At 39.6% G+C, this 25,247-nt stretch overlaps 1 protein-coding gene across 1 annotated transcript in view; it reads left to right on the top strand.

The window, feature by feature from the left end:
• The first annotated feature begins 7,091 nt into the window (after positions 1-7,091).
• The window catches only part of LOC142143816 (arylacetamide deacetylase-like), a 28,605-nt gene continuing 10,449 nt past the window's right edge, over positions 7,092-25,247 (top strand). The window contains exons 1-4 of the mRNA XM_075201985.1: positions 7,092-7,342; positions 15,123-15,345; positions 16,011-16,080; positions 22,744-22,915. Of these exons, the coding sequence (XP_075058086.1) occupies positions 7,205-7,342; positions 15,123-15,345; positions 16,011-16,080; positions 22,744-22,915 (603 nt within the window). The 5' untranslated portion in view covers positions 7,092-7,204. The remainder of the gene's footprint in view (positions 7,343-15,122; positions 15,346-16,010; positions 16,081-22,743; positions 22,916-25,247) is intronic.

Raw genomic sequence — 25,247 nt, forward strand, 5'->3', positions numbered from 1 at the left:
AATTGTTAGTACAGAAAGGTTGAATCATAGTTTATATAGATACGTATATAGAACAGAATACAAGTTTTGAAACCAAAATTTGGCTTCAGTAAGGCAAGTACACAGACATGCGGAAGATTAAAATTTGCACCATTCTGGGTAGATAACAAATGTTTGCCCTTCCTCTTGTAAAAATTATATGTAGTCTGCTGATATGATTGGTATTACTATGCATCTGGCTTACGAAAGAAGGTACCAGGGACAGCTTGTGAGTTCTATGCCTTAGACTGGAGCTATATTATAATCATCATACCCCACACACAAATGTAAAGCTGTGTGATAATTAGGCACAGCACAGTGCTCCCACAAAACCTTAAAATATTAATACATTTACAGCCACATCTCTGTCAGTCAAGTTTGCACATGAGTATTTCTGTGAAGATACCAGGTTTATCTAGCCCAATACTACCCACTTCATGCTGGCTGGCCACCCACGGGTGCCTTCCTATGCCAGGAAAGTCTACCCAGTACCTTCTAATATTCGTATAGTCACTCAGGCAAATGCAGTTAGAAAAATACAACAGTATATTTATTGTCATACAAGCAACACTAGAATATTATGCACACACAGTAAGTAAATGCCAGGCAGGTTTACCACATCATCTGTCCCTTACCCCACTAGCTTAAGGAGTTATAGTCACCTGGGTGTCCAGACTTCACGACTCATGGATCTCTCTCACCTGCATATATAGACTCTAGTAGAGAACGACAATTCAAAACCAGATCTTGCACTCTTCATGAATGAAATCCCAGAATGAACACCCGCTTCCCCCTGGAGTGGCTCCTTATTTCTCAGGTCTAATTTCCACAGTCTTTCCCCTCCCTGGGCAAACCCCTGGGTCTATTCTTCTTAACCATTGGTCAGTGCTGGACTAGGGGGGGTTGGAGAGGGGAGTGAAGATGAGCTGTTCTTCTACAGAACCTCCCCTGTTAGATGGCCTGTCTGGACTAGCCTGGTGAGAACAATGGACACTAATTAGTTTTCCCACTCCAGCATCTTGCAACCTGATCCCTACCCATAATCCCACTGGCTTCACTTTAAAGACAATGAATAACAACCTTACTGCAATTCATCAATATACAATACACAATATACATATTTACACTGAGCTACAATGTCCCCTTAGCCACATGTAATTAGACAATGTAGTTGTAGTCTGGTGAGCTGGGAACAAAAGCAAGGGCTATAAAAGTACTTGCTATAATCCACATTATGTAAGAAACGAGAAACAGAATGGTCACAGGGTTATCGCACTAGTTTCGTCACAATTTCTCTCTCTTTTTTTTAACTTTATATTTATTCGGAATAGGATACAATGTTCAACTACAATAAATTGCGACAGTCTAAACAAACAAACTGCAAGATTTTACATTAGACTTATAAGAGCAAGAAGAAAACATCAAAAGGAACCTTGAGTATAAGTCTGGTGCCCAGTGGAGGGTGTGGGTGTGTGTGTGTGTGGGGGGGCGGTGAGGCCATCTTAATGCCCAGTACTGTGCGAGTGATGGAAAACATAGTGGTAGCTGTCTCATGGTTCAAGAGAGAGATCTAGTTGAGAGAGGTTTACCGAGTTTAGATTACTGGTAGACGGGAAGGTAGAGGTTCAGTGCACGTAGGTAGGGGATGTTGGGTAGATTGACTTTGTTCAAATAACCACAAAGTCCATACTCGCGTAAAGGTATTTTCTACTGTGTAAGTGGAACATAATTTTTTCCATGCATGCTATGAACCAGATGTAGGGGACAGATTCTCATTGCTTCCAGGACATAATGATGATAATGTTTTCAAGTGAAGGTTAGGTGGATAAAATGCTGTGAAACTCCTGCTATTTGTCATTGAGATACAAGTACACACTATACACGGTTTACAAGATTTACCGTCAGATCTGTGCTCTTCATCTGTCATAACCATCAGCTGAAAATATCCTGACTCTGTAAACTCTATGGAGTGCATACAGGCTGCAGAATTGGAACGACTTTGATCCATTGCTCAACAAGATTGTCAGTTTGAAAATCTTGATCACCGATTTCATGTGCTTTGGAACAATAATCGTTCATTGTTCCAGGGTAAAAACTACTGTGATATCAGGCCAATCAGTTGTTTATCGTCCAATTGATCCGATAATTGGCTCTAAACACTGTAGTGTGTCCCCGCCTTGATGATACAAACCCTTTGGGAATTACACCTTCTTTGGGTTGTTTGCAGGGAATCACCATTATGTACCATACCTATCCATTCCTGCACCCAGAAAGGATCCCTGAGGAACTTGGACATCCATTCCATTATTTTATCTTTACTTTTATTTATTTTTTTATTTAATTATTTTAATTATTATTTGCACTTTTACTTTTATTTCATTTTTACCAGCATGATATAACCTCTTACTTTTCTATGCACATTTACACTATACATTTGTTTGATATATGTGGGTTATAGTTTTGTGGATTACATGAATTATTATATTTCCTTGTATTATATTATTTTGCTATCTTTATATGAATCATGGATTGATCCATCCAAGACAAGGTGTTATATTCTTGAATATTTGTGCAATTATAATATGTCTGTGTTGCCTTGAAAAATGCTGAAACATTGATGTTTTACACAATAAATTATTAATTAAATACTGCTTACTGCAGTTACACGCACACACACACTTACACTATATGGAAGGCTTTCCACAAGATGTTGGAGTGTTTTTATGTGGGAATTTGTGCCCATTCATTTTGTAGAGCATTTATGAGGTCAGGCACTGATGCCCTTGGACGAGGAGGCCTGGCTGGCAATTCTCCATTCCTGATCATCCCAAAGGTGTTCGATGAGGTTGAGGTCAGGGCTCTGTGCGGGCCAGTCAAGTTCAGTCTCACCGAACTCATCAAACCTTGGGGTAAATGTATGATACTCCAGTTTCTTCAACTCCCGCGAGTTCGGCGAGATGACAGCTAAAATTTAAAGCGGCGCTGCTTTGTAAAGGCAAGTTTCCCTTTACAAGGCAGCGCCGCTTTAAATTTTAGCTGTCATCTCGCCGAACTCGCGGGAGTTGAAGAAACCGGAGTATCATACATTTACCCCCATGTCTTCATAGTCCTTGCTTTGTGCAGTGGGGCACAGTCATGTTGGAATAGAAAAAGGCCTTCCCCAAACTTTTGCCACAAAGTTGGAAGCATAGCATTGTCTAAAATTACTTAATATGCTGAAGCATTAAGATTGGCCTTCACAGGAGATAAGGGGCCTAGCTGAAAAACAGCCCCATACTATTATGCCTCATCCACCAAAATTCACAGTTGGCATAATGCAGTCAGGCAGGTAACATTCTCCCGGCAACTGACAATTCCAGACTCGTCCCATCTGACTGCCAAACAAATAAGTGTGATTCGTCACTCCACAGAACACGTTTCTACTGCTCCACAGTCCAGTGCGCTTTACATCACTCTGTGCGACGCTTTTCATTGATCTTGGTGATGTGAGGCTTGCATGCAGCTGCTCGGCCATTTCATTAAGCTCCTGACGCACAGTTATTTCAGTTACATTATTGCCATGGAAGTTTGGAACTCTTCAGCTATGGAGTCAGCAAAGCACTGGTGACTTTTACACACCATGTGACTTAGAAGTCATTGACGCCGCTCTGTGATTTTACTTGGTCTTCCGCTTCGTGGCTGAGTTGCTGTTGTTCCTAAATGCTTCAACTTTTTAGTAATATCACTTTCAGTTAAACGCGATCCATTTCAATCCTTTTTGCAAAGGAAAGCATTGAAATATTGTGACTATTTATTAAAAAATCTTCACTACGAACAGCAGTCTGTTATGATTCCTATTAAACTCAGGAAGCGGCCACGGAAATATAATACAAATGTCTTTATTCCGGCAAAATATATGAGCAAAGATTCAGTTCAAGGAATATGCAGGTTTTCATGTAACAGCGTAAACACTTATAACTCCCAACATAAATATGAACAGGTGTGGCAGAAAAGTTTATAGAAATAACAGTTTCCAGTGAATGCAAATACAGTTTAAATGCAGGGATAAGAATGGTGAGTTAACCAATGCCAGCATGCAAGAGTCTGTCCAGGGAAGCAAACAGAGGAGTAGAGTCCAATGACCAGGCAGAGGTCTGGCAACACAAGTACAAGCAAAACCAGAGTCCAGGCAGAGTACAGGGTCACAAGGAAGCTAGCATAGTCCAGTAATCAGAGGTCTTGGGCAACGAGAGTTCAAGCAGTATCCAGTCTGCAGGCAGAGTTCTGGGTCACGAGCAAACAAGCATCAATGGTAAACAGGCCAAGGTCACAACGGGCGATCAAGTAGCAGCAGAACCAAACTGCATCAGGGAGACACAAGCAGCAGCCAGGTATACACGGATGAACTGCACTGAGCACAGGTTGAGGCAGGTATTAGAAGCTGTGAGCCAGGTGCATTTCTAATTAGACAAGGAGGTTAACCCCTTCAGGTATGGTGCAAGCTCAGGAGCAGAACAGCAGCACCTCTGGTGGATTAAAGGTACTGCTGCCACAACAAAACATAGGCAGAGTCGTAACGTAGTCCCCCCTTTAAGGAGCGGATTCCAGACGTTCCATACAAGCTCCCTTCAGGTTTTCCTCCTCTTCTTTTTCTTTTTACTGCAGGATGGTGATATACCCAAAAAGCCAGGTACCAAGGTTGAGGCTTGTTGTGACTGAGGTGGCACAGAGAAACCCCGATCAGGTGACTTGACTGCAGATGTGAGATATTTCTGGCAGGCTGCATTAACAAAGTCCATGGTGTTGTGGGTAATGGGATCATCAGATTTAAGAAGTGAAAAAGACCAAGTCTGCTGCTCCCCTCTGAAATTCATGATAATAGTACCAACTTGGTTAAATTGGTCAGAGAAATATCCTGGAAATTCTTCAAATTGTTTCATACAGAGTTGAAGGACTAAAGAAAATTGTTTCAGGTCTACGTCAAAGAAGGCTGGAGGAGAGTTTGAAGATTTGGAAGAAGCTTTTGGGCATTCAGGCTCAATAGCAGACTCTGAAGTATTCCCAGCCTGTTCAGCAGTCTCTGGAGAGTCCCCGGCTGGGACGGTAGAGCAGGAGTCCCCGGCTGGGACGGCAGAGCAGGAGTCCCCGTCTGGGATGGCAAGTTGGACACACTTCATGGGAAGCCTGGACTTGGAACAGTACTCCGACTGGATAGCACTGTGAGATGCCTCAGAGCATACAGCACCAAGTGGTAACTTGGGCTGAACCACATAGCGTGGCAACTCGGGTTGAACCGCTTGGACAGGCAACTCGGGCTGAACCGCATGGACAGGCAACTCGGGCTGAACCGCATGGACTGGCAACTCGGGCTGAACCGCATGGACTGGCATCTCGGGCTTAACCGCATGGACTGGCATCTCGGGCTGAACCGCATGGACTGGCAACTCAGGCTGAACCGCATGGACTGGCAACTCTGCAGTAGACTGTAAGGGCAGCGCCCCCTCTGGAGCAGACTTTAATGGCAGCACCCCTTCTGTAGCCTCTAGGTTTACTATCGCAAAGTGTCCACATTTGGACACTTGTGAATGGAAGGACAAGCAGGTAAGTTGCAGTGAGGGATCTGAAGATCCCTCTACTTCAATGCTCTCCCCATGGGCTTCAGGTGGTGTTGGCCATCGGGCACAAGTTCTGAAAATCTTTGATTTTCGGAACTTATTATATGGTGTCAAATAGCAGTTTGCATAGACATCTATGGGGACTGCTTTGTAGTGCGAATAAAAAGGCAAACCAGCAGATATTGACAGTCATTTTCGTGGGATTTTGCTCTAGAAACATATTAATTAATAGGCCCCTTAGAGCTGTGGCTACTTTGTGTGTCTAACTCTGTGTATCACTCACCCCCTCTGTGCTGGGCATTTTGATAATAAATCTTCCTTACACACTTGTCTCTGGTTTCTGTGCTTGTTTGTCTCTGCAGACAGTCAGGACTGGAGCTGCATTGGGTGTCAGGCTCCCTGCTGGCTGAATGACTGTCCCCTCTGTGACCTACAGCTTGTTATTAGGCTGCAACTGCTCCTTTCTCCCTGTGTCAACAAACCTATAACTTTAGCACAGTGTTGAAATACACTGTTTTATGCAGTGCATCACATCTGCTTATATTATTTCCTCTCATTAATTATTATATTTTCTTCAGCATTAGAAAAACAGAGCATCTGATTTCTTAGCAGTCTAATGTATTAAATGTATGCAAAGTTTTTACCAAAACAAATATCACAAGGGAGTATAAAAAATGTAAAGGAAAAGACATTTTAATAACCTCAAATATTGATGTGCAATTTAAACAATCAGCACTGTTAAATTTAATGGAGGACTGCTCTATTCTAGAGACAGGGGGCGCTACAAGAAGCTGTCTCAATCAGGCTTTTCCAGCTTTTACCTAATCCCCATTTACTATTGTATTTTTTTTTATTATTAAGTATGATGCCTTTTTCAATGCATTTTTATTTTTTGATTTTTCTATTTATTATGTTTTTTTATGTAAACCAATTTTTAACTGCATGTTAAATTGATTTAAAACGCATAAAAGTGCTTTTTAGATCTGGCACCATATATTCAATTTTGAAGAAAACAGAAAAAAACCAAAGCATGTCGCGTTTTTAAAACTGGACAAAAGAGAGAAATGCAAAAAACCAGCCATATGCATTGTTATTGCTTGCACAGGATCTCTGCTTATTATGGTCCATGTGTGTAAACGAAACAGCATGCCTGCGTGGATGTGCCATCAATTTCTGGGAACAAGTTTTCAATTAGGAGATTCCACCCAAAATTACATTTTCAATTTTATATGAAAAAGAGCGTATTGTGTTCTGAATCTATTTTTTTCAATCAGCTTTGTCACTGCTGTGTCTGCAAAACTACATATTGTTACAACAGTTTATTTGTTAAGTGCTCAAACAGTTTAATACAAACATAATCAGTATCACCTGTACTATCCAGATGATTTGCTGCTAATACAGTGATAGACTCTGCTGGTTAGCAATCTGCCCGACTATTTGTTACAGCATCTCTATAGACTGCATTGGAGATCAGATGACGAATAGGATCTGGTCCAACAGATTAATTTTGCCCTATCAGTGTATGCTGCTGACTTGTAACACAGTCAGTGAGAAGAGACTTTAATCACTTGAGAGGAGTGCTGTACTTAGACATGGGTTCAAAACTGCTGTGCTTTGTGCTTCTGTCTGTGCTGGCAGCATATTACGTTTATATACCTCTGCCAGATAACGTTGAAGAGAAATGGAAAGTGATGTTGTTGGATGCAGCCTTCAGAAGTCTTGGACATGCGGTGAGTTATGTATTTATTAATTGTTGTGTTCGCCCCTCAAACATACTGTGTTGGTTTTGTAATGACTTAATCCTTTTAACATTCTGAACAGCTTTTAAATACATCTTATAAACAAATTGCACAAGGGTATTATAAATCTGTAATCAGGATTTAGAAAATCCTGCAGAGTTGTGGTATGAATAAAATGTGGTAGAGTGTAAGAGGTCTGCTTATTACATAAATCTGTGTAGAGTAAGTATATGTATATCAAGTAGACATTTGACTGTGTTTGCATGGTGCATTAGTTAGCTTGTTCCTCTAGAATATAACCTCAGCTACATGTATCAGATATGTGTATGCAGATACACTGTAGTAATACTTATTCCTATATTAACACTTTAGATTGCATTAGAAACAAAAGTGTAATCTTTTATTAACAGTCCTGCAAACAAATATGTTATTCATAATAGCAAACCTGGATTTTAAATATTTAACTGTGATATAATCTTATGCAATAAACCATAGTTCAACTTAATATATTAATATCATTCCTCAGTTTAATTGGATATACAACTATATGTTTATTTTAAAGGGGGGAGGGAGTGCATGTGAATGAAATGAAATAACCCAAGTAGTGGTTATTTGCTAGTTTGGGTTAGGACTTTCTCAAAAAAAAGACTCTTTACTGAGGAGCTATGTAAATCCCCTTTACATTTCATGCATAGCATTCCTAGCTGTTTGTTTTCTTTTTTTTTTATGCTGCTTGTGTAGAATTGTTAGGGTTCTAAAAAGAATGCAGTTGGGAGTGGTTTGATTATGAAACCGCTTTGTTACAAAGGTATTACTCCTATAAAACTTTTGTCTTTTTTTGACACAAAAGTATTCATCATCACATAGATTTATCTGATTGACACAGTACTGCAATAATTATTTTTGTTTTGCTACACATTCTTACAGATGTAATAATAGTCACATTGCAATATTATTTGATTGAAATGGATGTTTTTTTTTATTTTCAATGTTTTGCTCGCTAGATATTATCTTTTATTTATAAGACTCCACAAAGGGTCCACAGTGTCGTACATGACGTAGACAGAAAGCACTGATCCATAACATGATACATGAAAAACAAAATACAAAGGTCAGATATACTGAATGAATAAATATACAGGTAACATGGTAAAGTAAATCAAATTATTTGTGGGACAGTGAGTGAGAGTGATGGTAGTTATCAGTGAGATGTAGGCCTAAGCTTAAGAAAAACTTGGCTAGGGAAGCAGGTCAAGAGGTACAGATTGTAATGGAATATTCGGAGAACACAAGGAAAACGCTCCCTGCACGTGAGAGCGCACATCCTGAAGGAAAGGGGGAGACACAAAAGTTACTTTGAAATGTCTCTCTTGTATATAACAAGCTTGGGGAATTATGCAAATATGAAAACATTTTTTCAGTGTGTTGTGCAGTTCAGGCATTGGTTTGTTGAGTTTCAGTTTTAGACTTTGTAACACTTTATCTTAACTAGTTTGGACTTTGTAAGATTTTATCTTCACTTGTAAATTAGCTACGAACATTAAATTCTGTGCAGTGGGTTATACTAGCTGTTAACAACTTGACAAGTAGAATGAAACCTCTATAATGGCTTATTGAATGATGAATTGGCTTTCTGAAAAAGTTATACATGCTGACTCTCCTGGAATGTCCAGAGTGCTCCCGACCTCCTAAAAGAATCTGCAGTTCTTCCAGACAGCTGGAGAAGTGGGCAGGGATGAGTGGACGAGGGCATGATGATGTGATTCATATTATCCGGGACGGCTCACCACTGCTGGATGGTACAGACCGTGTCATCATGCAGTAGTGGAGGCCTGTGATGTCATTGTGCATCAGTGGGCAGTGTGTGATGCAGTGGTGGGTGGGTGACATCATCATGTGTCACACTCGCCCAGACTTTGTCCACCCCCCCCCCCAGTGTGCATTTCACAGAGGGCAGGTCTATAAATTCTGCAAGTATGAGTTAGCTTGTATCACTCTCTAAGCCTTCACTATCGAACCCCAGCTCTTTTTTTGCTTTTTGTGACGTGTGATAATGGACCTAAAATTAAAAGATCTCTATTTTAATAAGCAACCATAATAAACACCTATATGCTCCAAACTGTATTCATTTGCTGGTTCTATTTTACAAAACTGGGGTGCCCTGATGAAAACTGCCTACATGGAGCAACACCCTGGGTGTTTTTCTAGCAAGAGTAGCACATTTGTGAAAATATTTCAGTAGGTTGTAGAGCAGTTTTAAAGACTAACACACTGTAGATATATCATATTAGTAACATAAGCATTTAACAAATTAAATGAATTTGTTCATTTTGAATGTAAATTAAAAATAATTTAGCAAACTCTTCACACAAAAAATATTTTATTAAATTGACCATGCTCACTTTCTAATAAGCACATATCTAAAATGACATTAATGCAACACATTAAAATTAAATGTTAGTTTAGTGGTCCATTCATTAATTCCACTCGTCACATGACGCCATAATGTGGAATCGGGAGTGGAAATTGTAACTTTACTTTGTTTGTCAAAACACCTAGTCCCACTACTGGTATGATGATATGACTTGAATTGGCAATCAATCTTTTAGTCTACATCTACCTTTTTGTCATTTATTGCTGTAACATTACAAATGCAGGGTTAGTGCATTTTGGAGGGGACTTCCAAATGTATTGTGTTCGTGAGAGAACTAAAGAACTCTTTCCACCTGCTATAAAACAGTCTTTATACTTGTTTGTCAGGGTGTTCCTTATTCAAGGGCAAAGCTTGGCTTTAAAAATGTGGGTTGTATCCAATTCACCTTTAGAAAACAACACAACAATAAAAGGCGTGCTATAGAGCGTTAACTGCTACAGCAAGAACTAATGGAACATCTTGGCACACAGTAAACCCTAGCAAATAAATCAAACTTGTCAAAAGGTTCATAAGGTAATAGTATGCATTGGGCAAGCATACAAGTACAAAATAGGGTGGTTCCTACAAAGACAAGCATATTGGCTGTGTAAAAAAATAATATTGCAGTAGGAGAAAAAATAAAAATTGATTACGCAAGGTTATAAAGCGAAGGTTCCCATGTTAGGACTTGAAATCTCAGTGCATGGTCACCTAAACTAATATTTCAAGTTTCCGTCAGCAATAATTATGTGACATAGTACTATTAGAATAGGATAGGGCCTGGGTATAGTGTGTGTTTGTGCCCATAGGTGCCTCCGAATCAAGACATATTGTCCAAAAGATGCTAAAAGAGGCTGCAACAAAAAATGGTTTAGTATACATTATGACCACATAACCCTTGCACTCATGCCATATTTTGATGTACAATGTAATTTATAGATTATACTACTGCATGATTCTTATCTACCATACTAATGTGTATAATAGAAGGATACTATGCATATCAAAAATGTGATGTGGTATTAGAGAATTGCCATTTCTTGGGTGTCATGGGAATGGCACTTATTACAATCCTGGTCTCATTCTACTATATTGAACCTCTTACATTGGAAATCCTTCCTCTTTTGAATTCCAGTGCTTGACCATGTATAACCAGATTGTTACTGTGAGGCTTTCATGGAAACCTGTCCAAAATATGCACATATCTCACACAACACGCCTCTTGTGTTTGTTAGACTGACTTTCCTTTCAAATGGTTCTTCTGATCTCCTTCGTTTTAGTGGGAGGTGGCATGTGTATGTTCTACAAAACATGGTGACTTCCACCTAGTAAACTGAGAAATGGTAATATTTTCATGTTCAGAGCTGTGGAGACCCTGGATAGCTAAATCGATGTCTGGAGTGGTGTTGCACAGGACACCTACTCTGTTTAATTCCTTCCCTTATGCAACAAATGATTTCTCAAGCCGGCAAATCTTCAAGCATTCCCTGAATACTCACCTATTTCAGCAAGGATTTCATATTCCCAAACCACCTTCTTAACTTCCCTAAGGTAACCACCAAATGTGTGTGACTGGATCATGTAGCCACACTAAGAACTTTTTCTTATTGCAGTCTGGCTGGGCCAATATGTGGCGTTTAATCTTCTCTACCAAATTCTTATTTTCTTATAAAATAAGCTTGTGAGCAGGGCTCTGTAAACGGTTTGTTTGCATGTTAATACCCAATATTTTGGTATTATGTCATAAAATTACTATTATTATGTTTGTTCCCAACAGATTACCATGGTCTTGTAGTTGCACAGGTTCCTGTCATAAAATTAACTCTGCCTTTGTTCAGTGCAAGAAAGAAAATATCCCCTAGCCTGCAAAGCTTCAAACGTTCCTTGAAAGCCCATCTGTTCATTTAGTTTACCATTCCATTATTTAACCATTCCCCTACGAAGTATATCTCACCTTCTTCCATCCTCCATCTCACCCACTCTTGCTTCAACGCCTCACCCCATGTATCAACTGTTGGCCTTTTTCCATTTAGATTGTAAGCTCTGTTGACCAGGGTCCTCTTCCCTCCTGTTCATCCTTTGTTACCTACAAGTTCTGCTTACCAGCTACACTTTGCAACTCCTCCTTGAGCTCTCTGCCCCTTGAACCCATCCCTCTATTGTCTTCACATCTCTATCAGTGACTCTGATCCTGTTAGTTGCAATGAATATACCCCTTGCACCTCTTTTTTTTTTTTTTTCTGTTTAGGCTCGTATTAGTTGTTTTGAAAGTTATATTTGTATTAGTTTACTGCAGCACTGGCCCATACTTAAAGGGTGGGTTTTGGTAAAAATATATATTTAACAATAAACGAGGCTATTTTAATATTGCTTAACCCAGCAGTACTTTTATTATTATAAATGGTTATTCTTAAATAATGAAAATAAATAATGCAACAAAAATCAAACCATTTTATTTTACACAAGTTAACCCGTGCATGATACTCATGCATTCTAGTCAAATCAAGCTACTTAAGGTGTTAAAAACTCCCCACTGTCACCCCCGGCAACCACCAACCACTCCCAACTGTCACTTCTCCTTCAAGAAATATATAGGTCAGTGTATAACTCTGCCCAGCAGGTGGCGCTGCAGCTTGTTTTTTGGTTTTTTTTTCACACACGCCACTAGGCATTTATATAGTAGATGTTCATTTCCCCATACAGTACCTTTTTCTTTACATACCTGGCTGATTAAAATAGGGTATATATTTATATCGTATTATTGCAATAGACTATATAATAATGTTCTACTACAGTACTAAACACAGGAGCTATTTTATAAAAGAGCAAAAAACTCTTTTTCTTTAAAAAAAACTGATTGTTTTTGCCAGCAAAAGGGCTTGAACAGAGCACTGGGAGTCAGTCTGACAACCTGGCCCAGATCTGGATTAAGGCTCTGGGGGGCACTTAAGATAGTGGGGCCCCTATGAAGTAAAATGATTATCATTTTAGACCAATGCACAGACAAAATTATGTGCACTTCTGTTAGCTGCACGTAGCTCTGCCTTCACAAGCAGTATAGTGTGAAGTGGGACATACCTCCCAACTGTCCTTTGCAGTTGGAAATCACCCACATTTGGGACAGTTCCACCAGATTCAGGACAGTTGGCAGACTGTCCTGCTCTCTCCAACTTGTTCTTGTTACTTATACTCCCTGTGGCTGCTGGTGTCGTTAGATCAGTTGTTTCTTGCCTGGATCCAGGAATGTTGAAGGGCTTATTTGAGGCAAAAAATGGGTACATGAAATTTAGACAACTCCAACCAGCTTGGTGTTAGATCAATGGCACCCGCATTTTATAATTAGGGCTCGCTGCAGCCCCAACATTAAATTAATAGTATTCCAATTTAATACATAAACCTATTCTCCTCCCTCCAAATGGCCCCAGCATTAAATTAAATAGCAATTACGTTGAATAAATATAACCATTTCCCACAACAATCGCTGGCATTAAATAATTCATATTCACATTTAATAACCAGCCCTCCTCCCCAAACTCAGCCCCATATTCAGTTGATATCCCCAAACCATACCAGCATTAAATTAAATGTCCAATCGCCCCATCTTAAATTGATATGCCCTAACAATAAATTAAATTGCCCCACCATCACCCCATAAATAAAACAGCACCCATTAAATAATTAGCCCCCACCTGCACTCCATCATTAATTTAATAACCCACCTCCTGCATTACATTAAAAGCCCGACTTCCCTCACACATTATATTAACTTATTCTCCCCCCCCCAAACACACACACTCATTATATTAACAAACTCCCCTCCCTCATTGTTCCTCTTGTTCCATCTGTGCTTTGTAGGATAGCTGCTCTGCACACATTCATGAAGACTAGGACCATCCATGATTTTGCTACAGATTTTAGCTGAAGAGCATAAGTTGACCAAGCATATCTGTCAACTTTTTCAGGGCCAGTCCGAAAATGCCATGAGGAGAAGGCAAGGGAATGGGGACACTGGTCTTCCAAACACATTGCACCACAGAATCTTTGTGCTATTGAACATTCCCAGTAATCTGCCGGACACATTTCCACACTTGGCATAATTTGACCCAGACCCGCTCCTAAATTTCATTAATCTGGTGGGGATGAGGTAGACACTGTGAAGAATATATAGCTGTACTTGCAGGTATTTTGCTCACAATCTGACGGTTTTTTTATTTTCGCTTTTTCCTACTAGCCTATTTATGTTTTCTTGAATTTTGTTGGTTGCAAGGTCACATTAAAGTTAGAAAAGGTCTGGCCTGTTTAATCTTTATTTCAGGATTAACCTCACAAATGCCTGCAATTTCAATAAGGGTGTATAGCCACTGTATGTCAGATTCTGTTCAATGAATATATAACAAGGCAGGCTCCAGCAGACACTAAGGGAAACTTGCATTTATAATCTGCAGCAGTAACTCACATGTGCAATATCATCATCAACCTTTAATTATATAGCTCCTGCTTCATTTGGGAGCAAACACAGTGACTTTGCAATAGTAACTGGAGGGGAGAATAGGATGGCTGCGGTGAAGGATCTTAAGATCACTCTACCGCAGTTCTCTTCCCATAGGGCAGAATGGCGTTGGCGTTCGCCAACGGGCTCAAGCTCCGAAAAGCTAGGCTTTTTTGGAGCTTGTTAAATAGCCCCAGACCACAGTTGTTCACTAAAAATGATGGGGACTATGCTTTATTGCGAAACTTGGCCTAATGCAGGAGATATCTATGATAAACTATGCAGAAAAAGCAGTGTCCGTATGGTTTATGGCTTAATAAATAGGCCCCTTAGCATCTGTATTATAATGTATGCACGGGCAAATGCACATAATCATCTTGTTCAATGTACGGGATATGTATCTCAGTATCAATTGTGTAATGTAGACTATTATTTTTTTCCTGTATACTGCAAATCTTTTCTACATGTAGGCAGATGTATGGCACCACTTCTTTTGATCTGTATGATGGATGTCATCCCATCATATTCCTGTATGGACAGCTACACTGTATCACTTTTTACAGCTATGTGTGTAATTAATTAAATAGATAATAGATCATGTTCAGTTGTGTGAAATCTAGAGTCACTTTCTAGAGTTTGCTCCAGGTCCAAATGTTGCCATCTCTCCTCTGTACGTGGTGTTATTTGCTAAACAGTGATTGAGTAGATCACACAAGTCAAACAATAGCAGCTAGATTTTAGTTGTAAGTCAAACACCATCTGCTGTAGTCAACAGAAGACTGACATAACATGTTGCTTATTATACCTTACATAAATGTATATGCATTGTTAATAAGTCTCTCACTTACTTGTATTTATCTGTGTCCCAGGCTTCATTTGCTGAAATTCTTGGGCTAAGGCATTATATGGAAACCATGATGTTTCTAACATACATGGAACATACAGAACCCACATCAGATGAAAATGTCACTGTCACAGACACATTGTTTAGCGACGTTCCAGTGCGGTTATATGTTCCTAAAAAGCTTTCAAACGCCCCAAGGAGAGCAGTTATCTACATTCATGGTGGTGGATGGTGTTTAGGAAGTGCAAGTAAGTAACAATGTTAAGAAGTATATGACATATACTGTAGTTTATATAATGTACATTACCACATATCTTGTTGCATGTACTGGATATATATCTCAGTATCCATTTTAAATCTATATGTATGGACAAATGCAAAGTGCAACTTATTGCTGTGGTTCCCTGGCCATTCATATTATTTAGAATATATACTCATGTTATCATGAGTTTCACAAAATATACTAAATAACTAAAGTTAAAATCATGGCTTGTTGCCATAGTTATTCTTTAGTATAGAGGATTTCACAATTCATATTTCAACATTTATTGACTTAATTATCTACCTTGACAGAGATAGGTTTTATATGGCCATACCTTTATATATGTCTAACACACAGTGCTTCGTATAGGATCCTACACAATGTTTTAGTTACTCTGCCTCTACAGGGGAAAGGAAGGAAGCTAATGAAATAGAGCTATGTCTTTGCTTATTAGAGAGGATGGGCAGATTATAGTGGCTGTGAAATATTTATTCTGAAAGGAGACCATCTAATACTCCAACATTTAACCTGTGATGTAAAAACCATGAGAACCAATGTTTCTAGAATTTCCCTTTTCATATATATTGGAATGCTGCAGGGTTTTCTTATTCCAAGTAAACATCTGATACTTACTTAATGAATCCCATACAGCCATGAAGCCATATGATCTCCTTTCAAAACGGACTGCTCATGAGCTAAATGCAGTGATTGTATCAATCAAGTAGGTACCCTTTGCTGTTCTTAAAACTGTTCTAGTTGTCACTTATTAATTGAACCATAAATGACTTTATAGTACATATCAAAAATGTGCTTGAAACTTTAAATAAGGGCTTGTGGCACCTTTTAGTCCTGGGTCATACTGACAAAAGTGCAAAAATTGCTTTTTATTTCTGTCAATACGTTTAATTCAAATGTGTAAATTACTCCCGTGCACGTCTGTCGCGAACACGCTCCCAGTGCCGTGACTTTGGGGTGTTCGCTATATGAGGTCGCACACAATTTCTGCCCGCAGTCTCTCTCTACCTATCACACAGGTTATAGACCTACGGAATCGCCCCCAAACACAGCACTCACACCCCAGAGACTTCAGGTTTTCTACCACCTATTGAATACGGGCAATAGGACCCCAATATACTGTCCCACACTGGCACACAGGCTTCTAGCAAGACCCACACCAGCAAGCACAAGGTTACCTCTTCACACCTCCAGACTGTTACACATATGTAAATTCAAGCACACACAGCTTGTTAATCAAATGTATCAACAAAGCACACACTGGTATTCCAAGGGTTAACTTGGTCGAGCAATCTCTTCTAACAGGTTAATGGATTTGTTAGAGTATCAAGGACCCAACGTATTAAATTATAGATTTAATATACAAAAATACAGGGCATACAGATAAAAAAACAATATGATTAATAGATTGACATAACAAGCAAAGGAGTTTAAAATAAAAGGGGTTACATTCAGATTTGCACTTTACATGAATTGCATTCTGGCCAAGGGAAATTTGACTTGGAAAATGGACAGCTTATCAATGTGAATTGATTTCCCAAAAAATCTGACCCTTGCCCCTTCCCAACGCAGGTTTTTTAAGCAAAATGAAATGTGATGGTCTTCACAGGGGCAGTGTTTAATGCCAATAGGGGGCAGGGATGTCCCCTGGGTGTCACCTAGGGCCTGTTCAAAACTATTCCTAAGTGCTGACCTGTCTTAGCTTTTCACAGAGATATATCCCAGCAACATAACTCCCCCCTTTAATAAACCGGTCGTAAACTCCCGTACATTTAAATACCAAACATGATGGAATTTTGACAATGTGACATACCTTTTCCAAAGATATGTGATTTTAGCTGTTCATGGATACCACCCATACCTGTCATTCACAACCCTGGTGTGATTTCTGCTTCTCAGTATGTAATGACACCCGGATTCCCCAAAATATGAACTATGAAGGAATTTTCCTTTTGCAGCTTATATTTCTGTATACCTGTGTAGGCTTTCACATGCTGCCTACAAAGATCTCCAGCTGAGATCGGCCCCACTAAATCTATTCAAGTGTCCAAGACTAACAGCAAGACATCTTTGAAGCTGCTACAGGTGACATGGTTATCTTCTCCAACTGGGATGTGCAAAGCCATCAAATACACTTACATCAGACTCTCTGTCTTCACACTTTAACAGCTCAATTGATCCATGTATTCATTTGATATAACTTAGATATACTGCAGTTATGATTTATCCCTCATAAATAACTGCAAGCTCTCTATGCTCACGACAATGTCTAAACTAAACCTGGTACATATCAAACTGCGGTTTTTCCAAACTGCAATTTTATATGTTTTTAAAGACTACAAAATGCGCCTTTTTGTGCGGTTTTCAAACCATGCAAGTTATCAAAGTAAAAACAGCAGATCAAGATGTGTGTGTATAAATATTATATATATATATATATATATATATTTATCAAATGTGACAAAACTGCATGCATCGCAAAGGTACATTGTTAATTTGCATACATGTGCCCTTGTTGTACTGAGCTTGCACATGAATTATTTCGAAGCGAAGGGGTCTGCTAATAAAAGAGCAGAATGGACATCACTGGGACCCCCTCATATATTGGCCCCAACATTGTTGCACCCCCTATATTACCATTTTTTTTCTCTAAAAAATATCTGTGCCCTCTTCCACTTAGAATGTAAGTGTAATGTCTCTCTGTCTGTCCACCCCTCCCCTTAGATTGTACGCTCCTCTGAGCAGGGTCATCTCTCCTCCTGTTTCCACCACTTCTAACTCTGCTCTCCAGCTACTCAGCCCTCCTCCTCGAGGGTCCTCCACCCCACGTCCACTCTCGCTCCCTCCTCCCCCCTGGGGGTCTCCCTGTCTTCCGCGTCCTCCTTCTTGGGCCCCATCGTTTGCGGATCCTCCCTCCCCCTTCCCCGCCCTCTCTAGCTGTGCATTGAGCTTACCGAGTTACTGTGTTTACTGTACTGTGCTATCTCCCATTGTATTGTATTTTGTTTGTCCCTGTACGGCGCTGCGAACACCTTGTGACGCGTTATATATAAAAATTATTAATAATAATAATAATGTAAGCTCTCTCCTTCATAACTTTTTTGTTTTCATGTCTGCGTTTATATTGTTTACCTTGTATGTCCTGATTTCCCTACTTTACGGTGCTGTGGAGCACTGTGGCGTCTTACACATCTACAATAATAATAATCATTTATGCGTTCTACCAGTTTTACACTATGAAATCACAAGTGCCCTTATGTTAATCACCAATGAAGAATTAGCATGAGGTTATTCTAAATATAAACCTGCCTGACAGCCAATTAAATTAAAATGTGCACAAATCTTAACGCTGGATTATTCCTTAGAAAACTATTTTCCTATGGTGGCTCCTCCCCTTAGCTGCAGCCTGAGTGTCTGCTCCATGCATTTGTTTTCTGGAGCTGCAGGCATTTGAAAACTGGAGGTGGGGTGGGGGTTGGAGTGATATTTGGAGGAAAAATATCAAGCCACTATTTAAAAATGGTGAGCTTTGATTTACCGGCAGACCCCCGGGGGAAAATTAATTGTTGTTATTATTATCTTTAATTTATAAGGCGCCACAAAGGGTCTGCAGCGCCATACATGACACAACATGATACAGAAAGAACAAAGCAAGAATAAAAATATATACACAGACACAGGTAACATGGTAATGCAAATCAAATTATTACTGGGTGAAAATAATGGTAGAAATCAGCGAGAAGTAGGCCAAAGCTTAAGAAAACAGGGCAAGGGAAGCAGGCCAAGAGGTACAGAGGGTGATGGAGTAGTAGAAGGAGCACACAAGGAAATAGGGCCCTGCTCCTGAGAGCTTACATCCTAAAGGAAAGGGGGAGACAGAAATGGGGTGATACAAACTGGGGCAGAGAGCTAGGACAGGAGTTAGGAGGAGGGCTGATAGACGTTAATAAACAAATGAGTCTTATGGGCACGCTTGAAGCCTTTTAAAGTAGATGCTAACCTGATGGAACGTGAAAGATCGTTCCACAACTGGGGAGCAGCCTGGGCAAAGTCCTGGAGACGGGAGTGAGAAGAGGTGATCAGTGAGGTGGCTGTCACAGGCAGAGTGAAGGGGGCGGCTAGGAGTGTAGGTAGAGATGAGATTGGAGATGTAGGGAGGGTAGGATTAAGAGCTTTAAAGGTGAGGGTGAGGAGTTTAAATTTAATTTTTTAGGCCATGGGGAGCCAATGTAGTGACTGTTGGAGGGAGAAAGCAGAGGTATAGCGGCGGGAGCGATAAATGAGGCGGGCAGCAGCATTGAGGATAGACTTAAGAGGGTCAAGGCGAGAATCAGGTAGGCCACAGAGAAGTAGGTTACAGTAGTCAAGGCGAGAGATTACAATCGAGTGAACAAGGGTTTTCGTAGCTTCCGTGGTGAGAAAGGGGCGTATCTTGGATATATTCCGAAGGTGGAAGTAGCAGATTTTTAGAGGGACAGAATGTGAGGCTTGAAAGAGAGGGAGGAATCAAGGATGACCCCAAGGCATCGGATTTGGGGGACAGAAACAAGGGTAGTGTTAACAGAAATAAAGAGGGGGGAGGTGGGAGAGTCTTTTCCTAGGTGATAGTGCAGCCTTAAATATTATTATATAAACTCCTTATAAAACAGTCCCTGTAATGATAAATAAATGCAGTGAATCAGTCTTGTCAGTAAGGACAAACCAGGACAGTATTAACATAGCATGCAGAAACCATATTGTCACTTGGCGTTGTCCCTATCATGACGTGGCTTCCCCCTTCCCCACCCTGTCTTCATTCAAAGACTGGAATATATGTGTACTGCAGCCTGTCCATGAGTTCAGCCCAAGACCCTCGGTTAGACTTTCAAATGGTAAATATGACCCTTGTGTGTATTATCTTGTGTTATATATATATATATATATTTAATTCCCATAACTTTGTTCTATTTAGTTCCCCCTTTACTACTAAAAGGGAAGTGATGACTGTAGCATACCTCATAACTTTAGAGCGCCAGAATTCAGGACAGGGTGCAGTCACATCTTGGTGGGGATATGGTTGCATCACGAAGGAGTAGTGACCACATCCTACGGGTGTGCCTGGGACTTCTGTACCTCTTGGCTTTGCCTTACTCCCATTCCTTTCCCTCCTAACAGATATTTACTACTGTGCACACCAATGACAGATTAGTGTAACTTCAAAGCACTGCTGCTGTGCTATGCAGAGCAGCAGTGTGCAGGGCATAAGTCCCAACCAGAGGCAGAACTAGTGAGCTGTGGGCCCCCGGTGCATGGAGGAGGGTACTGGGGCCCTCGACCCTCTGTATCTGCCATGCAGTGGGCCCCATTATCTCCATGGGCCCGGTGTACTGCACCTACCACACCAATGGTAGTTCCGCTACTGGTCTCAACCTCCTGACCGAGGGGCAAAACTGTCCTGATCAGGGCAGTGGGACAGAGTCCTAAAATTGAGACTGTCCTGTCTAAATAGCGACAGTTGAGAGGTTTACTGAAACCTAATTAAATGTGATGGCCTCACTGTCTTTCATTGAGGCACATTAAACCACATTTGCAAAACAGAAGAAATCGAGACCTGTATCACCAATGTCATTTTCTAATTCCATAGCATGAAGGTGACTGTTTATACTAGGTGTATTTATTAGTGGGACAAGGCTGCAGGGTGCAAGAAAAATGTCTACTGTTTGACAGTAGAAGGTTGCAGTAAAAGCATGTTTCAAGCGGTGGTAGTCAGTCATTATGTTGAAGCTGAAAATGCTGACATGGAATAGACAGACATGAGACCGAAGGTGTCATGCGCGACAGTGTGGTAATAGTGACAGCTTGAAAAGGACACTTCAAACCGTTCTGTGGAATGAACATCCTGACAGCCTACAATCACAGTCAGTTTCAAGCTCCTCACTATCATTTGTCCTGTTAAGCTGCTACATTAAGTAGGTGCCGGCTGTACAGTGTTCTAGGCTTTCTAAAAAACGTACAGCCAGCGCGTCCTTAAATTAGCAGCTTAACAGCAGGAATGATAGTGGGAAGCTTCAGTGGCGCACGCAGGGGGAGTTTTTGGGTCTCCAGAAACCCCCCACCCCTCCGCTAAAAGTGCCCTACATATCGGCACTGTAATATACAGCAGCCGCGGCGCTGTCTAAGAAGCATCCACGGCGGTGCTGTATTGTGCATGTGCGGCAGGTCTCTAGGAATTTTTTTTTTTTCGGGGGCGGAGGAAACCCCCCCCCCCCCCCCCCCCCCCCAATAAAATCCTCCATGCGCCCCTGAGCTTGAAAGTGACTGTGATTGTAGGTTGCCGGGATGTTCATTCATCGGAACTGTTTGAATTCTCCTGTTCAAGCTGTCACTATTGCCACGCTGTCGTGCATGACACCTTCGGTCTCATCATGTTGGTCTATTCCATGTTGGCGTTTTCAGCTTCGGGATAAGGTACCCAACGGTTTCAAGTTCCTGAAGGTTTCTGCAGCCCAGTGAGTAAAATTTATTACACTTTTTGTGTGCTGTACTTCATATATTTATTTATTTACTAAAATGGGTATGTATAATATATGCCAGCGCATTGCAAGACTTGTTTTATGACTTTCTGTTAATATGTATAATTTTGTATCATGTCATTAAACTGATGTTTAATTGTGTACTGTCTTTAAACCGAAGAACTTTTTTCCAATCTACCCCAACGTGTCTTGGAGTGCCGCTCCAGATTACAAATTTCATCAATATCTTTGTCATGCAACATTGAATTGACGTAACTAGAAATGAATACAAACTTAAATCAGTTAGGACTTTGTGTCAGCGAACTGCTGTGTAATTTGGTAGGTGCACGTTCATGCTGACACTCCCCATTTCACTGAATGAAGTTTAAAAGTGATTTAATTGGTCCACCATCATTCGTAATGGCTCTACACTCCTTTGGCTGATGTACTGTTTTGTACAATTGTCGTACAGTGGTATTTTAACATTATATTTGAATGCATGCATTTCAGTATTTCTTATTTTCCTCCTTTTATTCTACATAACATTAGTGTTCATTCCACTTAACATTCATATATATATATATATATATATATATATATATATATATATATATATATATATATATATATATATATATGTGTAAGATTTGCATCTTATTGGCCCTCATGACTGCTTATATGCCAAATACCAGTGTTAGTAGTGGTATTAAAAAAAAAAAAAAAAAAAAAAAAAAAAGATTTTTACAACAATTTTTTTTTTTTTTTTTTATATATATGTAAATGAACTTGAAAATGTGTAGATATATATATTTATTTTTTAAATGCAAATCTGTATTTTATTGTACTGTACTTTAATACAAAAATGTTTTCTTCTATAGTTACCGGTTAGCGCCTAAGTTCCACTTTCCAACCCAGTTTGATGATGTGCACACTGTAGTTAAATTTTTTATGCAAGACCATATTCTCGAAAAATATTCAGTGGATGGAAGCCGAATAGCCGTTTCAGGAGACAGCGCTGGAGGGAACTTAGCTGCTGCCGTATCAGCAAAGGTATATCTGTCCTTTCATAAAGTACTTTATTTAAAGAGGTTTTCCATCTCCAGAGGACTTCTATGTATTGAATTGACATGCCATACTGCAACTTTTGAGATTTATGTTGCTATATAAATCTGGCTTCCTTCTGTGCTGTTCAGGAAGCTCTTTGTTTAAGATGGGCAGGGTGCATTCATTTATCCATGTATGTGACACAGCTCTGCTTAATCTTTGTGTGCAAATAAAGAAATACCACTAACTGAGTGATATGAAGACCTATCTGATCAGCAGAAACAGAAGCCAGAAACCAACCAATATTTTTTTTCAAAAGTTGCAAAGTAATCCAAACTTAAATTCATCTGAAAGTTTAAAAGTAATTAAAACTTAAAAGTGATGTTTATTTATTTATCTGCAGCACATAACTCGACAACATGTGATTATTAGGAAGCGAAAGTTCATCATCAACATTTATTTATATAGCGCCAGCAAAATCTGTAGCGCTTTACAATTGGAATAGTTGAACAAATTCATGAGTAGATGTTTTGTGTGAGTTGAATTTTGTAGCAAACTGTTTAGCAGAAGTGCGAATTTCCTTTGATACAATTTTATGCTCTGTATTTTTGCGGGATTTATAGTCCATGAATAAAACCGGCGTGATAACAATCGGGTCAATCTGTTGTGTTCCCCAATCATAGCACACTTTAAGACCATTTTTGCCTTCAAATTGAGAGGTTTTTTTGTAACCAAATGTGGAATGGGGCAAATTTTTCAAAGAACAGTTTTCAAGGTTTTGCTTAACTTTATTTATTGAGCATTGAGATAAGCAAAACGGTATGTTCATATTTGTAATTTGCCATAATATTGGGTGCTAGTTCATTATTTCATTTTATTTGTTTAAATTATTCCTGGCTCAGACCTCATAGGTTTGACAATTCAATCAAAATAAGTTTCCAGACAATATAATTATTGGCAGAAGTACTGCTATGATCTCAAAAACCCTGGAGCTCAGGCCTATAATCTAACTCGCCTTTTACCTTGTCACTCCCAACACATGCACACACATGCTTATTATAGCTGTACTGATGAGGGGTCACATATCAATGTAAATATGTATGTGATGAAAATACTTTCGTGTCAAAAAAGAGCTGTTACATCAAGAAATTTGTACAGGGGACGGATATATCATTAAGATAAGCTAAAGTAATAAAACTTTAGGTTTTCGTTACAGATGGAAGCGTAAAGTCCTATGAGTTCAGAGATCTGGGGTCACTTTGCTGTGCGGTGTGAATTGTGTCCAAGTAGTGGTCATAAATCATAAACCAACCTATCACAAAACCCAAGGCAGTTATATGATAATAAAATGCATACATGTATTAATAGTTTATTACAAAATACTTAATTATGAAACAAAACACCTCATACCATGCAAAGCACCATATAATTGTAAATGGGAGTAGCATAGGTGTATATAATTGATAATGATATGTTAGGAACACAGAGTCCCAAAGCGGTAGGAATCCTTTGGCGAGCGCCAAGATAATCTTTAATTCAACAGTGGCGTGATGTATAAAGTTGGAACAGTCAAATGTTCCACCAGTAAATTATCTCAGAAGCAGCAAAGACAACCAGCAGTAAATTCTCACCACTCCTCTAAGATAAATGACAGGCTCCACGTTTCTCCAAAAAAAAAGTAATTGCTTGTATCCAGAAGAGGAAAAAACAACATTAATTTTAAATTTAGACGTGTGTTGTCCCAATGTAAGAGTCCTTAACACATTTCTCTGCATAAAGGCATTTACATTAGAAGGACAGAATAGCTGCGTCCGGTCAGAATATTTAAGCTTGTAATTTCCAATCAATTTGAATAATGTATTACCCACCAGCTGGTACTCTTAATAGTGAAATGATCACCAAAAAGAAAAATGATAACATAACAAGACTACTTGGAGAGAACAAGTAGTTGCATAGGTGAAAATTATTGGTGGTTCTAAGTGCATAGTACGTTCATTTGTTGTTCAGGTGCATAGTTTGCACCCAATAGCTGGATTTGCTCATTTTAATTCAGACCATATATCTTTAGAGTAGTTAGTTAGGATGTGACCTAAATTACAAAGTTACTTTAGTCTGATATGTATTTATACCAATGTGTAGCACTAGAGAGACTTGCAAGAAATGCTCCCTGGAAGCAAAATGTTCAAATCGGCTTCTTCAAATGCAGAATGGACTTAAAATATCAGCCTGGAAAATATCATGAGCATGTCTTACCTGTGAGTCACTGGGTGTTTAAGGCACAGGCTTCTACTGACACAGGATATCCACCTGCAGATGCACAGGACACATCAATTCTGCC

This window comes from Mixophyes fleayi, chromosome 3, assembly GCF_038048845.1.
Source record: "Mixophyes fleayi isolate aMixFle1 chromosome 3, aMixFle1.hap1, whole genome shotgun sequence".
Taxonomy (NCBI): Eukaryota; Metazoa; Chordata; class Amphibia; order Anura; family Limnodynastidae; genus Mixophyes; species Mixophyes fleayi.